Source organism: Oryzias latipes, chromosome 9, assembly GCF_002234675.1.
Source record: "Oryzias latipes chromosome 9, ASM223467v1".
NCBI classification, from domain to species: domain Eukaryota; kingdom Metazoa; phylum Chordata; class Actinopteri; order Beloniformes; family Adrianichthyidae; genus Oryzias; species Oryzias latipes.
This window is the reverse complement of record NC_019867.2, coordinates 12,516,021-12,537,750: the sequence shown is the minus strand read 5'-3', so window position 1 is coordinate 12,537,750 and position 21,730 is coordinate 12,516,021. Positions and strand designations below refer to the sequence as shown.

The window sequence follows — 21,730 nt, the reverse complement described above, 5'->3', positions numbered from 1 at the left end:
CTTAGCATTAGTGCTGAACTTATTGCAAAACCCAGGAGGCATGCAGAGGTCAAACTAACCTGTCTCCATTCCGATCTGCAACACAGCTCAGACCAGGTGACTCACTTAATCGAGCATACACTCTTTGTTGTCCTGCAACGAGAGAAAGTCCTTCCTCTGAACCCGCTCCGCCTTCTCGCCCTCCTCCTCCTCCAGCTCCTTCACCACCAGTCGTATTTGTGACGGCCGATAACTCTGAGCTCGCCTCAGACCCCTGACCATTGTTCAGCCCATTAAGATTTATTCCAGCGATGGTGCCCCCCAGCGAGGCTGGCGTTGTGGTGCTCAGAGAGTCAACACCCATCTCTGAGTCGTCTTCTGGCAGCTCAATGGAACCACTCAGAATCCCACCCCCTCCACTGGCTGCGCTGGCCTGACTGGCCGGCCGACCCAGACTTCCACGGGGCAACCCCAACAGACCTTCCGAGTCGTCAGCATTGCTGCATTCCAGGGAGGAGTCCTCCACAGGGACCAAGGATGGGCTGTTGCCCGAGGGCCACACCTGCACATCTGACATCTCCATCAGAGTGTCTTCTTCTGTGGTGGCAATGGGTGCACAGTCCAGACTGGAAACCTCCTGCCAGTAAGGCTCAGCCTCCAGTGGAGAGGGTAGGCTGTACTGCATGGAGGCCGGCGAGAGAAGCTCTTCCTGTCCAAGCCCATAACCTGGAGCAAGACAAAGAGATGGACACTGACACCTGCCCCCCCACCTCGCTCCCCACCTCACCCCCACAGCATCAGGAACCTGGGAGGGGGTAAGTGCCCTGCCCCGGAGCTGGGCATCAAGGGGAGGAGAAGAGGAGGCTGAAGGGACAAATGGTAGAGGGGTGGGAGGGGTTACCATGATGGAGCAGCAAGACAGTGGGATTTGGATTAAAAGTGCAACTATCACAGAGCAAGACTAGCTTTTGGAGGAGGGGTTGTCAAGCTCAATCAGCCAGTGTTGATGATAGGACAGCAGCCTCAGCAGCAGCAGACACAGTCAGACAGACCATCGGTCCAAGGTTCAAGTCCAGCAGTGGCCGCTGCTGCTGTGCTGACTGCAACCTGCAGGGGAACAGAGAGGGACACCCGTCCACGCGTCCTCAGTGTAAAACTAGCACGCACACTCATACACACATGCATTCAAACCCTCTCAGAAACGAGCAAGTAATTATTGTCAGGCTGCATTACATGCATGCAGGCAATCTCAGTTTGTCTTCACACTCAGCTGCACACATACTACACACAAATCCCTGCTTCTTCAAGAATACATTACCACTGATGCATACAATCAACCACAATGCTGTTAACATTTATGCAACACAGTTCAATTAAAGTAGGCAAATTCATTCCTGTGAAAGCCACATTGTTGCTGATTCAAACAAAACTTTGAGAGATTATTTAAAGATCAAATTATCCATGTTAGTAAAACAGTGACTTTACCGTTAGATTTGGACTCAGGTCACTCCTACATGCCATCTAACCTTTACAGTAGACCTGATGTATGCTCAAAACGAAATGCAATACAAAATGATTTGTAATATTCGTTCACTCTGGATAAAAAGTGTTATAAAAATACCCTTCAAAATCTATTCTCCTAAACATCCATCTAAAATAAGTTATTTTGTGCAAAAATGACCCAAATGGTGGCTAAAGTGACAATGAACACCACCAGTGTACCAGGCAGAGGATGAAATTGGAGATGTGTTCAAGGGCGTACAGTACATGCAGTATATACAAGACTATCTGTACACTGCATAGTGACAAGACTACAGTGCAAACTGTAACTTGATTCAAAACTAGCTGTAGACTCTGCTGAGAGGGAAGAAGATATTTAAGACACCAAATGGTTGAAAGATTACTTGTTCTACTTTTACTTTCACCCTTTTCAACTGTGTAACAGTACAAAAAATACAACAGCTGTGCTGTGATTTATGAAAAAAAATTTGCTTTCAAAAGTATAAAAGCACTTGAAAGTTTTACATAGAAACTACTAGGTGCCCCACTGGATCAGCTGTTCTCCAGAAACAAACAGAAAGAAGACCCCCCAACTGTCACTATTAGAGTTGCTTTAATCACATGTTTCAGTGTAGCCAGTGTGCAAACTTCTACTTTCCCTCCTGAAAATTATCCGTCTTTTCTCTTTTAATAATTTCTTGCCTGATTTGTACATTCCCTTGTCTTTGATGTATATCTAAACTCCAAATGTAAATTTTTAATTTCAAAAATTTTGATCTGTGCCCATATACTTCAAAAACAGTTTCTGTGACAACTTTGGTCGGTTTCTATATTTAAGAAGGGTCAACAACATAGCAGGAGGGATTCACATGCACTTTCATGCGTGGGCAGCTGGGGGGGAGGGAAGTAACTAGTAATATGAGCCCTCCAATCCTTCACTGTTGAAGGTTTACAAACTTGGACAAATTAGGCCTCAAACCTCAGCTGAAATGTAATTTTAACTGTAGGACTTTCTGTTTTAAAATTGTGCCTTTCATTTTGTAGCTGCAGTCTTCTTGCTGATTTAAAGTCCCACTTTGATCCTCTTCTCATCAATTCATCTTCTGGTCTTTTTATTATGATGATGACTTTATTTGCTCAGCCCTGATTCACAATGATTTGAATAAAGAAATACTCAGCTATGCATTTTTAGTTAAAAGATGTCCTTCATCATAAGAAAAATACCACAAGAATATGTAATAAAAACACGATTTTCATCAAAGTGGGTCTTTAACATATCAAGACATAGTAAATGACAGTTTTAATGACAAGTGAACTTCAGAGATATTATGTAATTGTGATTTAGATCAAAGTATATTAACTTTATTAGCACTTTATTATTAGCTAGTATATTATTGGAGCAAATTGTCTGAAAAGGGATGAATATGCTTGGGATATGTTATGAATATTAGGTAAGATGAAGCGCAAGATGCATAAGTGTAAAAAAGTGCGTGTATATAAACATTAATAAACTCAAAACATCCAGATTCATTAAGCTTTAAGTACATTTGAATATGTTTTATAAATAAATCTTACATCTATATCTAACAATGATTTAATACTAGGAGGCAAGTTGATAAGAGAAAATAAAGTTCACAACTTTAAAAAATGTAAATGACATTACTACAAAGTTGACAAAAGAACATTTTGTTAAGTGTAATAACGATTCTGAAACAAACCTTAACGTGAACCATTTTTTGTACCATGTTAAATGTATAATTTTTCTGTCTTAGACCACTGCATTTCTCTTGCATATGACCTTCGAGTTATCTGTTTTTGTGTTTGCTCATGACTTATGCTACTAGCCTAAGACGCCTTTTGGTTTTCACAGACATCAAAATAAGAAAATAATTTATTCCTATGAATGATGGACAGATTTTAGAACAAAAGAATAAAACTGAAGAAAGGTTAAGAATGAAGAATGACATGTTTGTTTGCCAGACCCCTTTTGACATAGAGAGCCCAGAAACATAAAGCCAAGAAATTCACATACAAATATAAGGATAAAGTTAAAGATAAAAAACACTAGTGTCATCAGTTCCCACAAGCAGATACAGATGTATATGAAATTCCAAAAAAACCTTAGAAACGATAAATAAAAATACACAAGAAGACACAAACACTGACACACCCACACAGACTGATTTAGCAGTTCACATTTAAGAGGTGGAACAAAGTGGCAGACACATTGTATCACTACTTCAAAATAAAGTGAACAGAGTTTAAATAGAACCAGCGACACGTGAAACAACCATAACACTCATACATGAACAGAGCGGACACAAGTCAGAAAAAAAAAGGTTGGTAGCCTCTTTTTTTTGTTTTCCCCCTTATGAGGGATGAGGGAAAATGGGCGGGCAGCAGAATTACTCTCAGTTTTCATGCCATGCAAAGACACAAGTCTGTTGGTCAAGCAGCATTAATGCAGTTTTTTCAAAGCATCATCTCCAACAAGCTAGTGTAACTGCTGCCCATCATTACTGTGCTCCCATGCAAACGCAGAGGCAGAAGAGCAATGGAAGTCTGGTACCCGTGCAGGCATGCAGGGGGGGGGCAAAGGAAGGCAAACAAAAGGATGGGAAAAGTGGGAAAGGACAGAGAGGAAAAACAAGGGTAGAAAGAGAGACAGAGAAAGAAGAGAATATAAACCAGGGTGACGAAAACAGACAGACACAGAAAGAGAGAAGAAACGAGGGTTACCTCCCCCCTCCCAGTGGGTGCTGAAAACAGTCTGTGTGAGGGGGTATCTGTCACACTTAAAAAGGTGGGGATCTTAAGAGGAAAAAAAACTAAAACAAAAAGGAAATGCACCAGTCGCAAAAAGAGGAGAAAAAGAAAGGTAAATATGTGGGTCAGAGGTCGGCATGAGGTCAGAGTTCGGAGAGGAGTGAGAAGGAGGAAGAGTAGGGCGGCTAGGCTGCAGATGACATGTCCAGAAAAACACAGAAAGGGACAGATTCACAGGGAATGACAACACAGCTCCCAAAAGGACATTCAATGCACCAACAGTAACTCTACAAAGACTGGAAGATACATGCAACCACAGGCAGCAGGATCTTTGAGGCCTCCTCACTTAAGTCTAAAAGAAGAAGTTGAAATCTGTTGCGACATATCACTTGTTTTCTTGGTAGGCAAATCTTGAATTGGAAATAATCTTAACTAAAAAGATTTTCTTAAAATGTTTGAAGAAAATAAAAAGTGTTGCTTTTTTTTTTTTGGGGGGGGGGGGGGGGGGGGGGGGGCTCATTCCTTTTTAGATGTCAAGTTTAAGCTAAATCAAGTAGTGCAACACCCAGAAAGCTTTTCAAACACCGAAATGCCACTAGATTTGTTGCTATATGACTTTAAATTTGTTCCCCATGCAATACAATTTCCCTATAAAATTAAAAAAACTGGTTACATGGCAAACTTTTCTTTAAATATTCAGCAAGATTTATTTGGAAAAATTGTACTGGGTTCTCCACCTGGTTGCTCCGCCTCTGAGAAGTATCACATGGGGTCAGTAAAATCAGCATAAAACAAGCAGACAGCTAAAAAAAAACAACGGCTTTTCAAAGCCACTGTGTCAAAGCAAGAACAGCTTTTGGGAGCCAGATAGTACAAACACAAAGTTGTCAGATCCACCGCAGCTGTGATCTGAGCGACTTCCTTTTCACCCTTTGAGCCTCATGGTCACAGATGAATGCATTGCTACATCTTTGGGTATTGCTCCAGTTTTCACAGTGAGGACCTGTCACCTGTCCAACAAACTCTTCATCTGTACCTCATACAGAGAGGAGGAGTCAGTCCAGGAGGAGGAGGATCTCACATCAGCCCGAATGTGAAAATGGAATCAATAGGATGTAGGAAATGCATGAATAAAGGAAACCATGAAAAAAAAGAGTGTAAGACGAAAAGACCCACAATTTTTGTGAGGCTTTACTCACACTTCATGTGGACTGGTCATGTATGGAAAAGTGCTAAAATGTCCAACATAATTTTAACCCCTAAAGAAGCAATAAAAAGCAATCTGTCTGGTTTTTCAACATAAATCTAAAAGTATGTTTATCAACGAAAGCTTTTTCTCTTTGGGGAGTTACTCGGAGTATCAAAATCTCAAAATATTCCGCATTTTTAAAGCCCAGTAAGAGGGCAGTAAGAGTGTCCTGAGTCCCACTGCGTCTTGCTGTGATAAAATCCTGCAAAAGGTAAATGCTTGCAGCAGCTTTAAGCTTTAGGGAAAAAAAGACAACAAATACAATGGTGCCATAAAGTGTAATAAAGCTATCAATATCTCAATGTTTCTGCATAAAATCCCTCTTAAAAGTAATCTTGTTTCCACACAATTACCAAAGCAGAGTAGTTATTTAACAAATATATTAAGAAATATCTAATATATCGGGGAAAGATATATCAGTACTCGATATCTATTATCTTTGAGTGGCAAATGTAAGACACTCAAAGATATTAATGATAAACAGTTCACTCTAGAGTAAAGCATCTATAAGTGAAAAATATCTTGATTTGAAAGTCAATATGTAGCATCAGTTATATATGGTAGAACTAGAATTAAAACATTGTTTATCAGCAAAAATGTAAGCTTAATGAAAAAAAGTGAAAAGATTTACAGTAATATATTTTCTGATAGATGACCAAAAATATCACTTTCAGACAAAGGATGAAGAAGATGTAAGTAATTAAAATATTAAAGCATGCATCCATCGATTTATTTTCAGTTCCTTTCTTGTGGATATTCGATCCACTCCTGAAATCACAGGTGTTAAACTGCAGGCCTCGAGGGCCTAACTTGCCAATAACGCTCCTTATTTGCTAAACATACCTAATCCAGGTAATCAGCAGCAGCTGAATACCTGGATTAGGTAAAGAAGCATTATGCCGGCCCTCAAGGCCTGGAGCCTGACACTCTTGATAAATCTAGTTTTCCAAGGTCTTGAGGACTTGTGAAAAGATTCAAGGAAGACATCGTTACCTGTGTTAGCTCTTGGTGATGTGGAGGTGTGGCAATTTTTCTCTTAACTGACATTCACAATCAAAGCAGATCAACAAGTTGAACACTTTCTGCTCTGCTTTCTCTTGACTATAATATAGTATAATATTCTATACTAAATATACTGAATATTGTATGTGTGTATGTGTTAAGGGAGGGGAGAGGGCGGGGTAAATGGTGGATTCGGTTTTTATTTGAATTTCTGTGTCTGTTCTTAATTGCAGATCTTTGCGCTGCCCACAGATTTAGAAGCGTTTTTTATAAATTAGATTTGATTTTATTTGAAGATAAAACACTATTATCGTATCGGAATGGAAAATGTTTCTGTCAGTGCCCCATTTTTAAATGCTGGGATCCATCTAAAAGAAAAAAAACAACAACAAACAATTGAGTCATAAGAAACCAATTTCCATCACTGATGAATCCATTTTCAATTCTGAGATCTCTATTCCAGTTCATCTTTAGTTCATTTTCCGGTAATAGATGTAAATAGCAAGGACAAAAATACTGTGGAGGCAGCTGAGGTGCATGAGAAAAAACCCCACCAAATCTTAACCTCATCAGTGAATCTACTAAACACTTGTTTAACTGTTGTGTAAGAATTAGGTAATTATAAAAAACCATACACAGAAAAAGAAAAATCAAGTTTACTGTACATTTGCCACTCGCAGATAAATGATATTCAGAGTACTAAATGAAGAAATAAGATGAGAATAAATTGTAAGTGTGTGCTCCCAATGAGCTGTCTAAACTGTGGGGAAACATCAGAATATTTTTATGGTGATACTTCATCAGATAGAAAATGATGTATTTTGCAACCTTTTAGCACCAAAGTATGCTTTTTGGAAAAAAGATTAGCCAAGGAGGAGAAAGGGGGGCCGGGAGCACTGCAAATCTGCAGAGGGAGCTTACCATTGGTCATACCCGGGGAGAGATGCTCTCTGCCATGGCAGCGTCGGCTGAAATCCCGGGAGCCCTGCCTCTCAGGCTGGGCAGGAGGACCCTCCAACATGTTGATGATGTCCATGCGGTCGATGCTCTTCAGAGCTGTGTACAAGCTCTCCACTGTGGACAAAAATCCACTGAGACTCAGGACAGGGGGGTTTAGACATGTTTGCACACAATTTTGTACGCAATTTTGCACACAATTCTTGGACATTCTATTTTACAGTTTATATTTGCACACTTGTATATGATGTACATACTGATTTATTTAATATTATGTCTGTTATTTTGTCATTCTTACACTGAAATGGTGATGCTTCTATTTCATTGTACAATGGACAATGACAATAAAAGCAAATCTATCTGTCTCTTTAAGCAGGATAAAGAACCTGAGGGGGGGACAGAATAGTAAAGCACTCACTCTTGGCCCTCTTTCCTTCACGAGTGGCCCACAGGTTGAGCAGAGCCGAGCTCTGCTCAAGAAGGGAGTTTGGATTCTCCACCCGAATCTTATTTATGTCATCCACACTAAGCTGAAGTTCACGTGCCAATTCTGTTCAGAAAAGGAGACGAGAAAAGCCAAAAAAGAAATTTCATGTTATTCTTGTTCTTGAACGTGAGACACTGCTTCAGAGAAAATGTCAAAAACAAAGTCATTTCTGTGAAAAGGTTATGAATTCCTGCAATAAGACAAAAAGTTGTTGGTTTATTTGGCTTAGCAGCATGATGTCACTCTATCATATATACAATAACCAAGAATAAATTAGTCTCAGGGTTCCCTCACCCGCCCAGCTCAGTCCGAGCTGTTCTGCTATAACAGCCATCTTCAACTCCGTCCTCTCCATGGCACTCATTGATGCTGCAGAGGGACAGAGCAGGACTGAAACTCCAACACTTTTTGAACTTCTCAAAGCCTGATCCAGCAGGAGGGGTGTCAGGCCACTTAGTTAAAAGGAACTCTCATTCCTTTTTTATCCAAAACGCACATGGGAACTGCTGTAATCAAAGTCTTATCATACCCATTGCAGGCTCATTAAGAGCGTTGTATCTTTCTCTCAAAGCCAGCGGGGTCAGAGTTCGCCTCCGGTCTTCACTTCCCCTCATCTGCAAAATGTAAAAAAAGGAAAGGGGTTTAGATTGCACTTTTTTCATTGTTTTATCTCTTTGCATCCTACTTTCATGTAAATTCTTACCGTAATGCACGGAGGCATTGTAATGTTTAGGTTGCAGAGCACATGTTGACTGTCCTCATACTTGGTGGATTTTCGCAGAAAGGAGAGAAATCCAGTGGGTTCTTTACTGCTGTCTCTCACCTTAAAAAGAAATTAAAAAAAAAATCAAGAAAGTTGAGATAGAATTAGTGCGAGAATGATAGATAAGGAATCTAAGCTTAAGGAAAGGCAAATGTTAACACCTTGACAGTGACAGGAAGTCGGTTGTCCCTAAAAGCCTGGAAACTGAAGCAGCGAGGCTGCTGAGTGGCCTTCCTGACAGGCAGAAGGTTTCCTGAACACTCCAGATGAAGGGGCATTCCCTCCATCACCTGAAACATACCACCTGTCATCTAAAACTGTCCTTATCATTTTTTATCAATGCAAAAACAACTGCCGCAGCATCTGAACAAACCTCTATGTCTCTGCTGCGAGCCACCTCTGCGAAGTTCTCGTGTTGTTCCAGAGTTTTATCCATCTTGTCATCAGTCATGCAGTAGCAGCGCAGACGGCCTTCGCGCAACTCGTTCATCTTTGCAAACACCACAAACTTTGCCATGTAGGGCACAGCTGACAGTTCTCTGTAGAGCAGGTTAGCAAAGGAGACGGCCTCAGCTGTCCGAGGGCAGTCTGCCAGCCAGAATCTAAGAGGAAACAATTGGATGTAATCAAAGAATTGCATTCATTTCTACCCGGTCTTGAATCGTGAACTTTGTCAGCGGAGCTTACCGGGCTGACACGTTGGTTGTAAAGCTGGCACAATCATTGGCATATATAAGTTTTGTGGTGCCAGTAATGTCCTCCCACTGAGCTGAGGCAGTGCCACCTGACAATGTAGGACATGAATTTCACACCCTTACATCTTTCAGAGAAGTAGATTGGCAATCCCTCCACAAACGGTTGCTTTTGAAAAATAGAACAATTCGAATTTGGGGAAAGCAATACCTATGACAGAGCAGAGAAGTCGCAGGCTAGTGGTGTCCCCTTCTCCTGAGTCTCGAGGACTGTCCCTCCAGGAAGGAGGCAGTGGTATGCGCAAGCCGATGGGGCGGTGAAACTTGCGCCGCCGAGGCTCCACAGTGACCACTGGGCTAAAGTTGGCTTGATTGCCAAGCAGCTTTGCAACCAGCTCATCTGGAACTGGTTGAGCCTGGGGTCCAAAGCAGACGATGGGACCACAGGTTGATAGGATGGAATAATATTTGCAAAAGCAACATAAAAGTGGAAATGATTAAAAAAAAAGGTTGTGATGAAAGGGAAGCATATATAATATAGGAATGTAAACAGAACAAAAAAAAAGGAAAAGGAAGAGGATAACCAAATCAGGAAAGAAGTGAAGAAAAGAGAAAGAAGTCAGCAGTGAACACACTCAGAAGCACCAGAGACACCAACCAGTTGCATGACTTTATAATTATTTTTATTGTGAGGTGTTACAGTGTCTATTGACAGTGGTACACAAACATAAATGCAAAGAATATAAAATAATAAGGCACTAAGAGGATCCACAAGGCCACTGCTGTGTTAGACAGGTTTTCTATGGTAAATAGATTTGTTCCTAAAAAAATGTTAAAATAAATATATCAAAGAATATAAGATCATCTAAATATGTGTATATTAATTTTCATTAAGTGTGCTCAGTCAGGAGTATACAACAGGGTAGAAAGTATTATTTATAAGGCACAACTAGCTTTACATAAAAGTCCTCTTTCTTTTCATACAGCTAGTTAAACTAAAAGATACAGTGGAGAGTCAGTTTATCCTATTGTCATTTGTTATTTTAGTCTACGAAATATTATCTAGGCAATTTTTTTTTTCATTTAATAAAATAAAATATTTAAGCTGCCAAACTGACATTTTTTAAAGGCTTTGATGAATGCATTTGGTAAAAGTTGGATTCAGTGGTTTTACAAACAAAAGTAAAAGACAAACATGCACCAGAAAACAATTTGCATGCAAACAAAGATTTAAAAAGCCATATCATTTCATTTGTGAAACCTTATGACAAATATGTCCACCATTAAACATTTTGACAATAAGGAAATTGATTAGAATTTACAATCTGCCAGATAAGATTCAAAAGATTCATTTTACTTCAAAATATAAGGAGTCAAGGAATTAAAAACACTGTTGCTATAAAAAGGACACTTTATCTTTAGAAAAAATATTTAAAAGGTGTTATTTTAATCTTACAGTTATTTTATTTCATTATTCCCACTCATAGAAAATATAGTAGTGTGACTTCAAACATTGAAGGGATGTCAAATATGGCTTTCTAAAGGAACTTCGCTGAAGTATCTTTGGTGCTTATGTTGACAATATACTGTAAGATCAACAAATAATGGAAGTTGTTTACTTAAGTGTATAGAAGCAAAAAGTAAATATGACAAAAAAAGGTTTTAAGATCAGGTCCTCGGATGTTATCCTGTTTTGTCTTCTTTTAAATCTGAATACATGCCAACACATTAATTACAGATAAATATCACTTCAAATGCTGGAAAATGAAAACAAACTAGATTTTCTGGTTGAAACAGACATGCAGAATATAACTTATTTTCTTGCATATTTCTAATAAACATGTTGAACATGTGATGGACAGGTTTTATCTGCTACATAAATATATTAGTGAAAGAATAGCACAAAAGCGGTTGAAAGGCAAGCACGATTTAAAATGAGAAATTCCAAGATCTTTTGCAAATTTATAAAAGTAAGATTACCATGATAAAATAATATTTCAAAAAAGCTTGGCCCATGCTGTTGTGATTTGATTTTTCCATGATCAAATCAGAAAAAAATCCAACATGCTTTTTTTTCCAGGCGGCACATGCACTAACGATTCTGTCTCTCCTCTCCTTCCTCCGCATCGTCCCATCTCACCTGCAGCCCCAGGCGAACACGTTTGGTGACTGCCGTCTCGGGAAACGTGGCCTGAACCATCGGAACCAGTTTACTTGTCAGTGAACCTCCTTCAGGACCGATCAGGTCACTCTCTTGCTGTACTCTCGACACAACAGCAAAGTAAAGTGGGAAGTCCGTAGAAATGATCCGGCGGATTCTCTTCTTCCCGAGTTCCTCTTGACTTTCAAGTTCTGAATGGGGGGGGGCGTCAATTTTTAGAAAGTTTTGCCAGTGAGTGCAACTTTAACTGTGATGTAACTAAACTCTTACCCTCATCCATCCCGTTCAGGATCGTCTCTAGCACCTCATCGCCATAGCGATTGCGATGCTCCTTCCAGACTGAACCATTCTCACTCCTCAGGACCACAAGTTCACGATCACCTCGACCCAGCGCAGCAAAGTGGGGGATCTCTACAATCACAGGTCTGCCACATACATGACAGAGCTTTAGGGTCTTGCATTAAAAATACAAAATAGAAAATTATTTTCAAAATGAAAGCTGTAAATAAAAAAAATTATATTTTAGTTGCCAGGTTTTAATTTTAAAGACCCTCATCTGCTCATCTGGGGATATTGGGCAATTGATTGTTTTTGTTCGACAGATTAGATAAAACAAATCTTAACAGGGAGGAATTTTTAATTACTATTTATGAAACCCCAGCGGCATTTAATTTCTTTTTTCCAAGTTGAATAAACAAAAGAGCATTGCTCACCCAAGAAACTGCATCCCAGCTGGACCTAGGGAAATGATTCTGCTGGCCAGCCCCTCTCCTTCTACCAGTGGAGGGGGGCTGGTCAGCTTCTGCGGCTTCACCAGGCGGCAGGTAATGCGGGTGGGTGCCGCACACGTCCGTGGAGGTATGATGACACGCAGACCATTATGCCTGCTGCCTCGCATTGAACCGCCTCGAGCATCCACCATGAAACTGACCAAAAACCTGTCATCACACAAAAGCTGGAACAGTTAGCAACCTGACCGGACAGAGGTTCAAGGACAAAAGGTCTTTAGTGCTGCAGGCTGCGCTGACCCTGTGTGTATTGGACTGGCGACGGGGCTGACGTTATCGGACGTCTCAGTTGCGGGGCTGCTGGGAATCAGAGAGTCCTCATCATACTCTTTTGGCAGCGGGAGTGGAGTGTGTTGCTACAGAAAAGATAGAGAAAAAGTCCTTCAAAATTATTTTGTTCTGATACACTAAAGAATATTCTTCAACCCACTTTTTACTCTTATTGAAAGAGTAGATCACATAAATAATAATATATTACAAATAGATCACATTTATTTATGATATGTGCCAATCTGAATTGTTGGAATTATCATCTAACTGTTAATAATTCAGTTTAGCTCCTATCATTTTATAGGATGATCAAAAAGAGTGATGAATGAAGCAGAGTGTGAACAGTCACTAAACTGATGTAGATATGAGATAACAGCTGCATGAAGACATCTGTGTAGTGTGGAGCAGAAAACAAGGCTTTAATCTTCCATTGTAAAGAATACATAAACTCCGTTAGGTGACTTCAGAAGATTTAAGATGCACTGACAGTTACATTGATAAACACGTCGAGAAAAGCAATCCAAATCCCATTTAGTTTTCTTCTTAAACTATGTTTGTACTCTGATTTAAAAGTCTCAGTATCATTTTTCCTCAGATCTGTCCGTCAGCCCATATTATTGAAGTTCAATAAGGGAAACTGCAAGCCTGAAAGCCTGCAATGCAGTAACCTGGGTTATCTCTTGTTCTTTCAGGATGACAGTTTCTGGAGAGACCCGTGGAATTCTGGGAATGGCAGGTGAATAATTTCTGTTCAAGAAAAAGAGAAAAAGAACTTCAGAGATAATACATTTGTTTACATCTGAGCTCTCCCCGTGTCATCATTTCTTTTTTTTTTTTTGCTCCAAGTGTCTGTCTATGGTGCATTCCCATCTACCCATCCCACCTTTTAGCTTGTGGTAACTAGCTTGACTCACTACCCTGCTTTCCCACACATCCCCCCTTACGCTGTTCCCAGCCCTCTCTCGTACTCCAGTGATTTCTTGGGGGAGAGGAAATCGGCATCATGGTCTTTCATGTCATCCATCTTCATGTACCTGGCCCCTTCTGTCCCCAAAAGTTCCTCTCCTTCAGAGAACATGCCAAAGAGAGCGAACAGACCGTGGTCAGGAGGGTGAAACAGCACAAGAGAAGAAGAGAAAAAAAAACAAGACTGTTAACTAGCAGTTAGGAGGGTTAGACGACACGATGACCCCATATATAAAAAGAAGATGTTGATTAGGGATTAGTCTGGTGACATGAGACATGTGTCACAATGTAGACTAAATGACAGATCACTATGGAAGCACTTGATGTATGAGGAACAAGAAAACAGCTCAGTGTATCCAGGAGAAATCTCAGAACTTTTTACTCTAAATCCATAAATATTGATTCAATAAAATCACAGAAACAAAAGAATTTAGGTTCCAAACTCACTGAAACACAAAATCTAATACAGACAAGGCAGACTTTCTTTGCCTAACCCCCATAACAAATGCTAAAAAGAAAAGCCTGTGACATTCATTGTTTACTGTATCAGCTCTGCTTGTGTGAGTGGATGTCTGTGTAAAGACCTGAAGGTGTCATTACACTACGTCAGAGTCATGAAGAAACTTCACACCAAAGTCCTGTGTGTGGCCGTCCAGAGTGTCACACATAATGAACTGGATAATATCACCCTCTTCTGCGGACATGAGATGTGCCCTAAAGACAGGAAACCCTGCAACTCTATTTTATGATATGTCAGCACAAGTTAGAATGTAAAACTGTCTTAAACTTAGATTTTATAGTTGGCATCTCTAACAGGTTTTTAAGACCTGCTTCATTCCAGTTGTAATAGAAAATGTCCATTAATAAAAAATTGTGTTTTTGGTGTTTTTAACATGTTCTTGGGGCATTTTTCTGATGATGGAGGAGATATACTGTACAAAGAAAAGTAAGATATATATAAAGAAAATTAAGATTAACATTGCATTTCTTTATCTAAATCATTGTGAATCAGCATCAGACAGAAAGAAAAAGCATAGAGTAGTGATGTAGGACCTAGAACGGCAAGTCACAAGCTCCCTTTTCTGCTCCATTCTAATGCGTTCACACTTGCAGATGATTAGATCCATGTACGTCTTTTCCTCGTCTGAGCTGACATGTGGCTCAAAACTGTATGGCTAGGTAGCTTCAATATTGCTTACCATTTTTGTTACATCCGAAATGTTAGTTTGGGGTTGTGAGGAGCTGTAGGCCAGTGGGAGAGAGTGTAAGCAAAGGGATGATGGGAAAATAAGGCTTACTCCTGCTCACAACTCAGAGGTAATCTTTTTAACGAACTCCTGCTGCTCTGCAGAAACTATGTCCTAGAACGACACAGGTTTTTTTTTTTTTTTTTTTTTTGCTAAAAAGGACATATTCATAATTAAAAAAAACACTGGTAGTGCTTTTTAAAAAAATCAAAAGGTGATGGAAGTGGGACTTTAAATGTTGTATCATTTATTTTTTCTATTCCTGAAAACAGATGCAGAGAAAAGCTAGGAGAAAAGGAAGAGTGAACCACAGAGAGTGGTAAGAAATTTTCGGTAAATTAAATTTTGTATATTAATTTTACAAATGGCTTTTTCAAAGTTCTAATCATACAATCCACTTTTGGGGGGGTAAAATTAATGATTATGGGGTTTAAAAATTAATTTAATCCAGAGTTTCTTCCCACTCTTTACCCAACAAAATCGTGATCTACAAACGTAATTAGAAACACAGAAAGCAGAAATAACCAAAGCACAATAGAGCCACAAGTCACAACAACACACACATACGGCCAAGCAATTTTTTAAAAAGTTCAACAACACACTACTATGAGCTGTAAAACCTCAAAGCGCAGGTATAAATGATTAATGTCTGCTACCAGAAAATAATGACTTATGTCAAAACACAGAGGAGACGAGTTAGAGAAGGCGGATCTTATTGTAAGGATAAATGGAGGTTACAATCATGAGTGCTAAGGAAGCATGCCAATGACAAAACCAGATCCACCATCACAGTGAGCAACACTACAGAGAATTTGAGAGGCAGGAGGACAGAGATGGAATGAGCAAGTCGTTTTTCAAAACGACTTGTTTGCTGCACAAAGAAAGAAATTAAGCTATTCATACCTAAAGTTAGTTGTGCAATTCCTAAAACAAATGGCAAAAAAGCAACAACAAAAAAGTTGAAAAAACAAAACATTTGTTATACCTTTAAAGAGTAAAGTTGCAAAATTTTAAACTACAAAAATATTCTCAGCGCCGTACCTTCATCCTCAGACACATCTAGTATTTCATCTACGGTTTCTGGAAAACTCATTCGATGTTTCTCTGTGGTCGTCTGAAGGTTGAAGAAAAAAAAAACAGTCATTACAGACCAGGAAACACAATGAGGCAACATTTTGAGATTTTTGGTCTTGCTAATAGCCGTCCATCATGCTTAGAAGTTCATAAACTCCTCACCATAGAAACAGTCTCCTCAGTGACGAGCTTCAGGACGTCAATCACAGAGATGTAGCCAAGCCTCTTGGCAATGGCAAGGGCAGAAGTGCCATGCTATCAGGAAAATGAGGACCTGATCAGTTCTGCTGAAGCAAAATGCCATAAATGAGTGTGAAGGGGAGTGGTGTGTTTGTACTCACAGTAGTGATCTCATTAGGCTGGGCATCATGCTTCAACAGAAGTGTCACTATGTCTGTGTGTCCCTGCTGTGCAGCCTGATGTAAAGGAGTGTAACCCAGCTGCAAAAAAGGCAAAGTAGAAAATGTATTTCTTTAGAAATAGAACAAGTTGCGATAAGACATCACATAAATTATGTCAGCCTTTGTAATGACATTGTATGTATTCTACCCTTGTTTTGCTGTTGACGTTAGCCTGTTGCTGCAGGAGAAACTTCACCATCTTGATGTTTCCATAGTGACATGCTACATGGAGAGGTGTGTAGCCCATCTGACAAAGGATAAAACCAGTGAGCACTCATGAAAAGTCCCGAAAAGTCACACAATGTACACATTTTTTTTAATTATGTTTGCAGATTTAATGAAATGCAGACAGAACTGTTCAGTGAACATTTGAATAAAACAAAATCAATTCACTCTTCAGAACTTTGAACATTTTTATCTTCAGAGAGGATTAGACATAGTTTCTAAACTACAACCTTAAAAATAGAAAGAACAAGGTGAAGCTATTTTAGCTCTTTTTTTTTAACTGGCACCTCCTCTATTGGTGAGGTGAAAAAAGAAATTTCTTACCCGAGTAGCAGCATAGACTGAAGCGCCTTGTTTGACCAAAATATCTGCAATGCCCACATGTCCCTCTTGTGCTACAAGGTGCAGGGGAGTCAACCCACTCTGTTTACAAAAATAAAAAAAAATCATACAATAGATTAAATGTAGGATCCAAAAATAAAATGTGCTAAAATGTTCTTGTGCCTTTGATGATGTGCTCTTGCCTTGTTGCCAAGGTTGACGTTCGCCTGTTTGGAGATTAGCAAGGAGACTATATCAGGCCGGCCTTCCTGAGACGCCAAGTGGAGAGGTGTGACCCCCTGCAGTGACTCAGCATTGGCTGAAGCTCCATGCTGCAGGAGGCTGTTTGCTACCTCCACCTGGTTTTGCTTTGCTGCAATATGGAGGGCAGTATAGCCATTCTAAAAAAAATATGAGGTAGTGTAAAAATCTTTAGCTTCTACATTGTCACAGTTTTGAAAAATATTGTTTTTACCCTTGCGGCACTATGTGGTGAACCCCCTTTACTGACGAGTAAGTTGACCACATCCAGGTTGTTGTGATGAACGGCAACATGCAGCGGAGTCAGACCGTTCTGAAAAACAGCATACGTTGACCAAAATGTGGAGGATTTATACTTCAATCACCTGTACAGTATCAAGTAAATACATTCATGCTCTTTGTATTCTTTCACCTTCCCAGCTGCATTAGGGTTGGCTCCTCTCTCAAGCAGTAGCTCTGCTACATCCACCTTGCCATACTTGGATGCCACATGCAGTGGAGTGAAGCCTTTCTGCACAGGGACCCAAAGAAAAATGGACAGAATATTAGGTTAAACTACAGTAATACTAAAAACAAATGAAATCAGCAAGTGACAGAGACACTTTAAGCCGACATGGTTTACCTTGGTCATTTTGGTTTGCTGTGCCTCCATGTCCAAAAGCAATCTCACAGTTTGGACGTGACCTTCTCGAGCAGCGATGTGTAGAGGTGAGTGGCCAGCGGTGGTGGTGGAGTTAGGGTTGGCTTTGTGCTCCAGCAAAAGCTTCACCAGCTCTTTATGACCCATCCGAGCAGCACAATGCAGAGGTGTCTGATCATCCTAAAAAGGAAACAAATATTCATAAAAATCTATTACATTTGGTCACCACAAAGAAAGTGGTGGTAGAAAATTGATCTAACTTCACAAACACCTGGGAAAGCTAAGAGATTACCGACATGGGTCTGAACAATATGGGTCTGTGTCAGAATGTCCGTTTTGTATTGCAGTGTAATTTTTGATTACAAATTAATGTAAAAAGTTTAGTCATTGATATCAATATTTTAAGAATTAAGTGTTGTAAGAAGACTTGGCAAAGTCTCAAGTTATTAAAATTTAATTGTTTATGAAAATGTTGCAGAAATGAAATGCATCAATAAACACAAACAGAGAAATGCAAGTTGTAGTAGCCATTTCAGTCATTTCTGCTCTAAACAGATGAAAAAAATCTTAATAAAGGAAACTCTACAGGTTGAAAAAATATATTTATGATCTATTTTCATCTTCTGTATTGGATCTTTTCCTCCTCTACCTTAGCTTTGGCATCCACTGGTGCTGCATTCTGTAGTAAGAACTCTGCCACCTCAAAGTGTCCTGAACGTGACGCCATGTGCAGAGGAGTTTCCACTTTCTGCTCACACAAAGGAGAAACGATCAGATTCCAAAAAAATGATTTAAGACAAGCAAATTGATTATTTAAACATTTACTGAAATTTAAATGGGCTTCTTACCACATTAGAGGCACTGGGGGAGGCTCCTTTCTGCAAGAGGATCTTCACGATATTTAGATGACCCATAAACGATGCCACATGCAGGGGGGTTAAGCCAGACTGTTCAGAAACAAAGCCTAAGAATTACAAAAAACTAAAACAGTCTTTAAAAATTCATATTCTCTTGTTTTGAAGCAAGACTAAAATACATTTCTTTCCAAATTGAACATTTAGATTACTTGTATTTCAATGATTTACCTCAGTTACAGCCTCTATTGATGCTGAGTGTTTTAGCAGGAGGTCCATCACACGGAGGTGGTTCTTTTTACAGGCAATATGCAAAGGAGTAAAACCATTCTGTGGAACAAAAATATTTAAAATCACAACACAAAAGAGGAGATATATTTCATGTTTATTACCTTATTAATCAACCACATGAAAATTTTGATGAGAGCAGCAGCTGCAGTCTGAGGTGCTCTGGTGCGTCCAACTAAAATCTAATGTTTATCAGAGAGATTAGTCACTCACCAAGGCCCTGGAGTTGGGCTTTGCCCCTTTGTCCAACAGCACTTTGGCCATGCGGTGATGCCCGCAGTGGGCTGCCACATGCAAAGGGGTAAGATGGTCCAGCGTGATGTCATCTATTTCTGCGTTGTACTGCAGGAGCTGCTTGACGCAGTCCATGTGGTCCCCCTGTGCTGCCATGTGGATTGGAGAGAGGCCATTCTGCAGCAGAGGAACATTTGTTATGTGGGAAAACAATCAGCACAAAAAATGACAGGAGGAGGAACAGGTGGCTGTATTATTAAGGAAGAATCACAGAACAAATCAAGCTTACTGATTTGGACCAGCTTTCATTGTGTTGCATAAGACACTCAAACAGAGATAAGGAAGACCTTTTGCTCAGAGTTTGATGTTGTACCTTAGTTTTTGCCTGTATGGGTGCTCCGTTGTCCAACAGTATCTCTATAATCCTGAAATGACCATTTCTGGCTGCGCAATGCAAAGGAGTCAACTCATCCTGAAAAAGGGAGAGACTGTCTGTGATTTACTCAAAGACACAAACTCAAAAAACCAGTCGTACTGTTTGTAGGACAGCTACGAGACCTTGGTCTTGGCATCAATCTGGGCCCCTCTGTCCAGCAGGAGTCGGACCATGATCACATTTCCTCGTCTGGAAGCAATGTGCAGAGGGGTGATGCCGTTCTGCAGAAAAACAGGGGAGTTTATACAAAGAAAAGCAAAGATTAAAGGACTGACATTTTAATGGTTTCATTTATTTCCCTACCTTTGGGGTAAAGTTGACATTTGCTCCTCGATTGAGCAGCAGCTGAGCAACGTTCAAGTTCTCATAATGTGCAGCAATGTGTAGTGGGGTGAATCCAGTCTGCCCAAAACATGGAATTTAATGTTTGGTTGCTTTCAACATTTTAGAACAACACTGAGAAAAAAGCAAAAGTCAGTTCTGCAGTTTTTTCAACATACCTTGCTTAGTACATCAGGATTGGGGTCGTTTTGTAATAGTACGGCAGCGGTGCGTGTGTCATCGTTTCGTGCTGCAATATGCAGAGCTGGGAGACGGACTTTCCCTTTAGTGCCATAGCTGATGAGCAGGGCAACGACATTCTCATGTCCCTGCTGCAGAGCCACTGCGAGCGGAGTGAAGCCATCCTGCAGCACACCAGAGAGTTGGATTAAAGACTGACCAACAGATAGAAGATGAGAGCGAAGAGAAAGGAGAGAAGCTTATGAAAAACAAAACACAAAGGAAACACAGTGAGCATGGATCTGCAGGGATCGGATTGGAGACTTTAGGAGATTACTCTTTACACAAGTTTCTCTTTGGTCTTTGGTACCTCGGTTGGAATGCTCTGATTGGCTCCATTCTCCAGAAGAAACTTCACAACCTCTAGATGGTTTTCTTGTGCAGCCATGTAGAGTGGAGTGAAACCTTTCTGTCTCAGGAAGACACACAAAGACAGGCGAGCGCACACACAAGACACAGGCACACACACACAAAGACAGGCGCACACAAAAGAGCAGTAGAAGAAGAAACACAAACACCACAACAAAAAAGACAGTCAAAGAGGCACACATAAGGATGTACACAGAGAGCAAACAGAAATATTGGAACAAGGACATGTCTTAACAGATGGAATTGCAGTATTTACTATAATGGTTCCCCAACAAATTAGTTCCCATAAATGCTCTGAAGAAGAGGCTCTATGTGCACTGTAATGCTCCTGTCAGAGCAGCTCTCGGTCTCACCTGGGACTGAGCGTTGACATTGGTCCCATAGTTAACCAGCTCTGTCACCACCTGCTCCTGTCCTGCCAGAGCAGCAATGTGCAGGGCTGTGTTCCCCTTCTGTTTAAGCACAGATACATGTCAGTTAGAGGACATGCTACAAAAATCTAAAACTCCAGCACTAAATGTACATTACTTGTACTTATTAATAGATTTTTCTTACATGTAAGAGAAAGGAATGTTGTTATTTATTTGGCAGATAACCATTTTACAATTAAAACAAATCAAAAATGTTTTTTTCTATATGATTATAGTAACAGCAAGATCTTGTGATATTAAGCCTTTCCTCCAAGATTTATGACTTTTTTGTTTACTTTTTAAGTGCAGCTTCACATCCATTGGCCCTCTTGAGAATTTTAGTTTAAGCAGCATATTACTTAAAATTCAACCAACTTTGTTTAAAAAAACCACATCATAAACATTTTGTGATTTGATATATTTATGTTTTTTATTGTCTTTTCCCCTTGTTTTTTTTAAATTCCTTAAAATCAGTTAATCAAAAATTACATAATTTGATTTATCTGTGATCTGTTTTATGTCTTACTTTATAGTAGGACACTTTTGAAAAGTTTGTTTGAATAAGTTTGATGTTGTCATGCTATTTGAGACTTCTTGGTGGATTAATCTAAGGCAGACGGTTGCAGGATTTTTACCTTTGTCGTGGTCTCAAGTACAATTCCATTGTGAAGCAGCTCCAGCACCATTTTGACATGGCCCTCTTTGGAGGCCAGATGCAATGCATTGAGTCCATTCTGAGTGAGAAAAGAGAGCAAACCTCATACACCACATACATCACACCAACACTTCGGCTCCAAATTTGAAAAAAAAAAAACACACCAGTTAAGTT

At 39.9% G+C, this 21,730-nt stretch overlaps 1 protein-coding gene across 18 annotated transcripts in view; it reads right to left on the bottom strand.

Moving 5' to 3' along the window:
• The window catches only part of LOC101174837 (ankyrin-1), a 79,739-nt gene that overhangs the window by 10,822 nt on the left and 47,187 nt on the right, over nt 1-21,730 (bottom strand). For 9 of the 18 annotated variants that reach the window (XM_023958444.1, XM_023958450.1, XM_023958451.1 and 6 more), the window contains 37 exons: nt 21,537-21,635; nt 20,845-20,943; nt 20,433-20,531; nt 20,062-20,247; nt 19,865-19,963; nt 19,684-19,782; nt 19,499-19,597; nt 19,105-19,302; nt 18,835-18,933; nt 18,598-18,696; nt 18,399-18,497; nt 17,732-17,929; nt 17,522-17,620; nt 17,324-17,422; nt 17,052-17,249; nt 16,852-16,950; nt 16,451-16,549; nt 16,243-16,341; nt 16,064-16,156; nt 15,869-15,941; nt 15,731-15,751; nt 13,559-13,679; nt 13,283-13,361; nt 12,585-12,700; nt 12,270-12,494; nt 11,827-11,981; nt 11,536-11,747; nt 9,607-9,811; nt 9,391-9,487; nt 9,077-9,305; nt 8,865-8,993; nt 8,644-8,763; nt 8,470-8,554; nt 8,235-8,309; nt 7,872-8,003; nt 7,418-7,570; nt 60-705 (listed from right to left, as the gene is read on the bottom strand). In XM_023958444.1, coding sequence (XP_023814212.1) covers nt 60-705; nt 7,418-7,570; nt 7,872-8,003; nt 8,235-8,309; nt 8,470-8,554; nt 8,644-8,763; nt 8,865-8,993; nt 9,077-9,305; nt 9,391-9,487; nt 9,607-9,811; nt 11,536-11,747; nt 11,827-11,981; nt 12,270-12,494; nt 12,585-12,700; nt 13,283-13,361; nt 13,559-13,679; nt 15,731-15,751; nt 15,869-15,941; nt 16,064-16,156; nt 16,243-16,341; nt 16,451-16,549; nt 16,852-16,950; nt 17,052-17,249; nt 17,324-17,422; nt 17,522-17,620; nt 17,732-17,929; nt 18,399-18,497; nt 18,598-18,696; nt 18,835-18,933; nt 19,105-19,302; nt 19,499-19,597; nt 19,684-19,782; nt 19,865-19,963; nt 20,062-20,247; nt 20,433-20,531; nt 20,845-20,943; nt 21,537-21,635 — 5,132 coding nt within the window. Of the gene's footprint in view, nt 1-59; nt 706-3,176; nt 4,042-7,417; nt 7,571-7,871; nt 8,004-8,234; nt 8,310-8,469; nt 8,555-8,643; nt 8,764-8,864; nt 8,994-9,076; nt 9,306-9,390; nt 9,488-9,606; nt 9,812-11,535; nt 11,748-11,826; nt 11,982-12,269; nt 12,495-12,584; nt 12,701-13,282; nt 13,362-13,558; nt 13,680-15,730; nt 15,752-15,868; nt 15,942-16,063; nt 16,157-16,242; nt 16,342-16,450; nt 16,550-16,851; nt 16,951-17,051; nt 17,250-17,323; nt 17,423-17,521; nt 17,621-17,731; nt 17,930-18,398; nt 18,498-18,597; nt 18,697-18,834; nt 18,934-19,104; nt 19,303-19,498; nt 19,598-19,683; nt 19,783-19,864; nt 19,964-20,061; nt 20,248-20,432; nt 20,532-20,844; nt 20,944-21,536; nt 21,636-21,730 lie in introns of those variants that run through there. The other 9 variants (XM_023958448.1, XM_023958443.1, XM_023958446.1 and 6 more) reach the window with 9 other exon arrangements.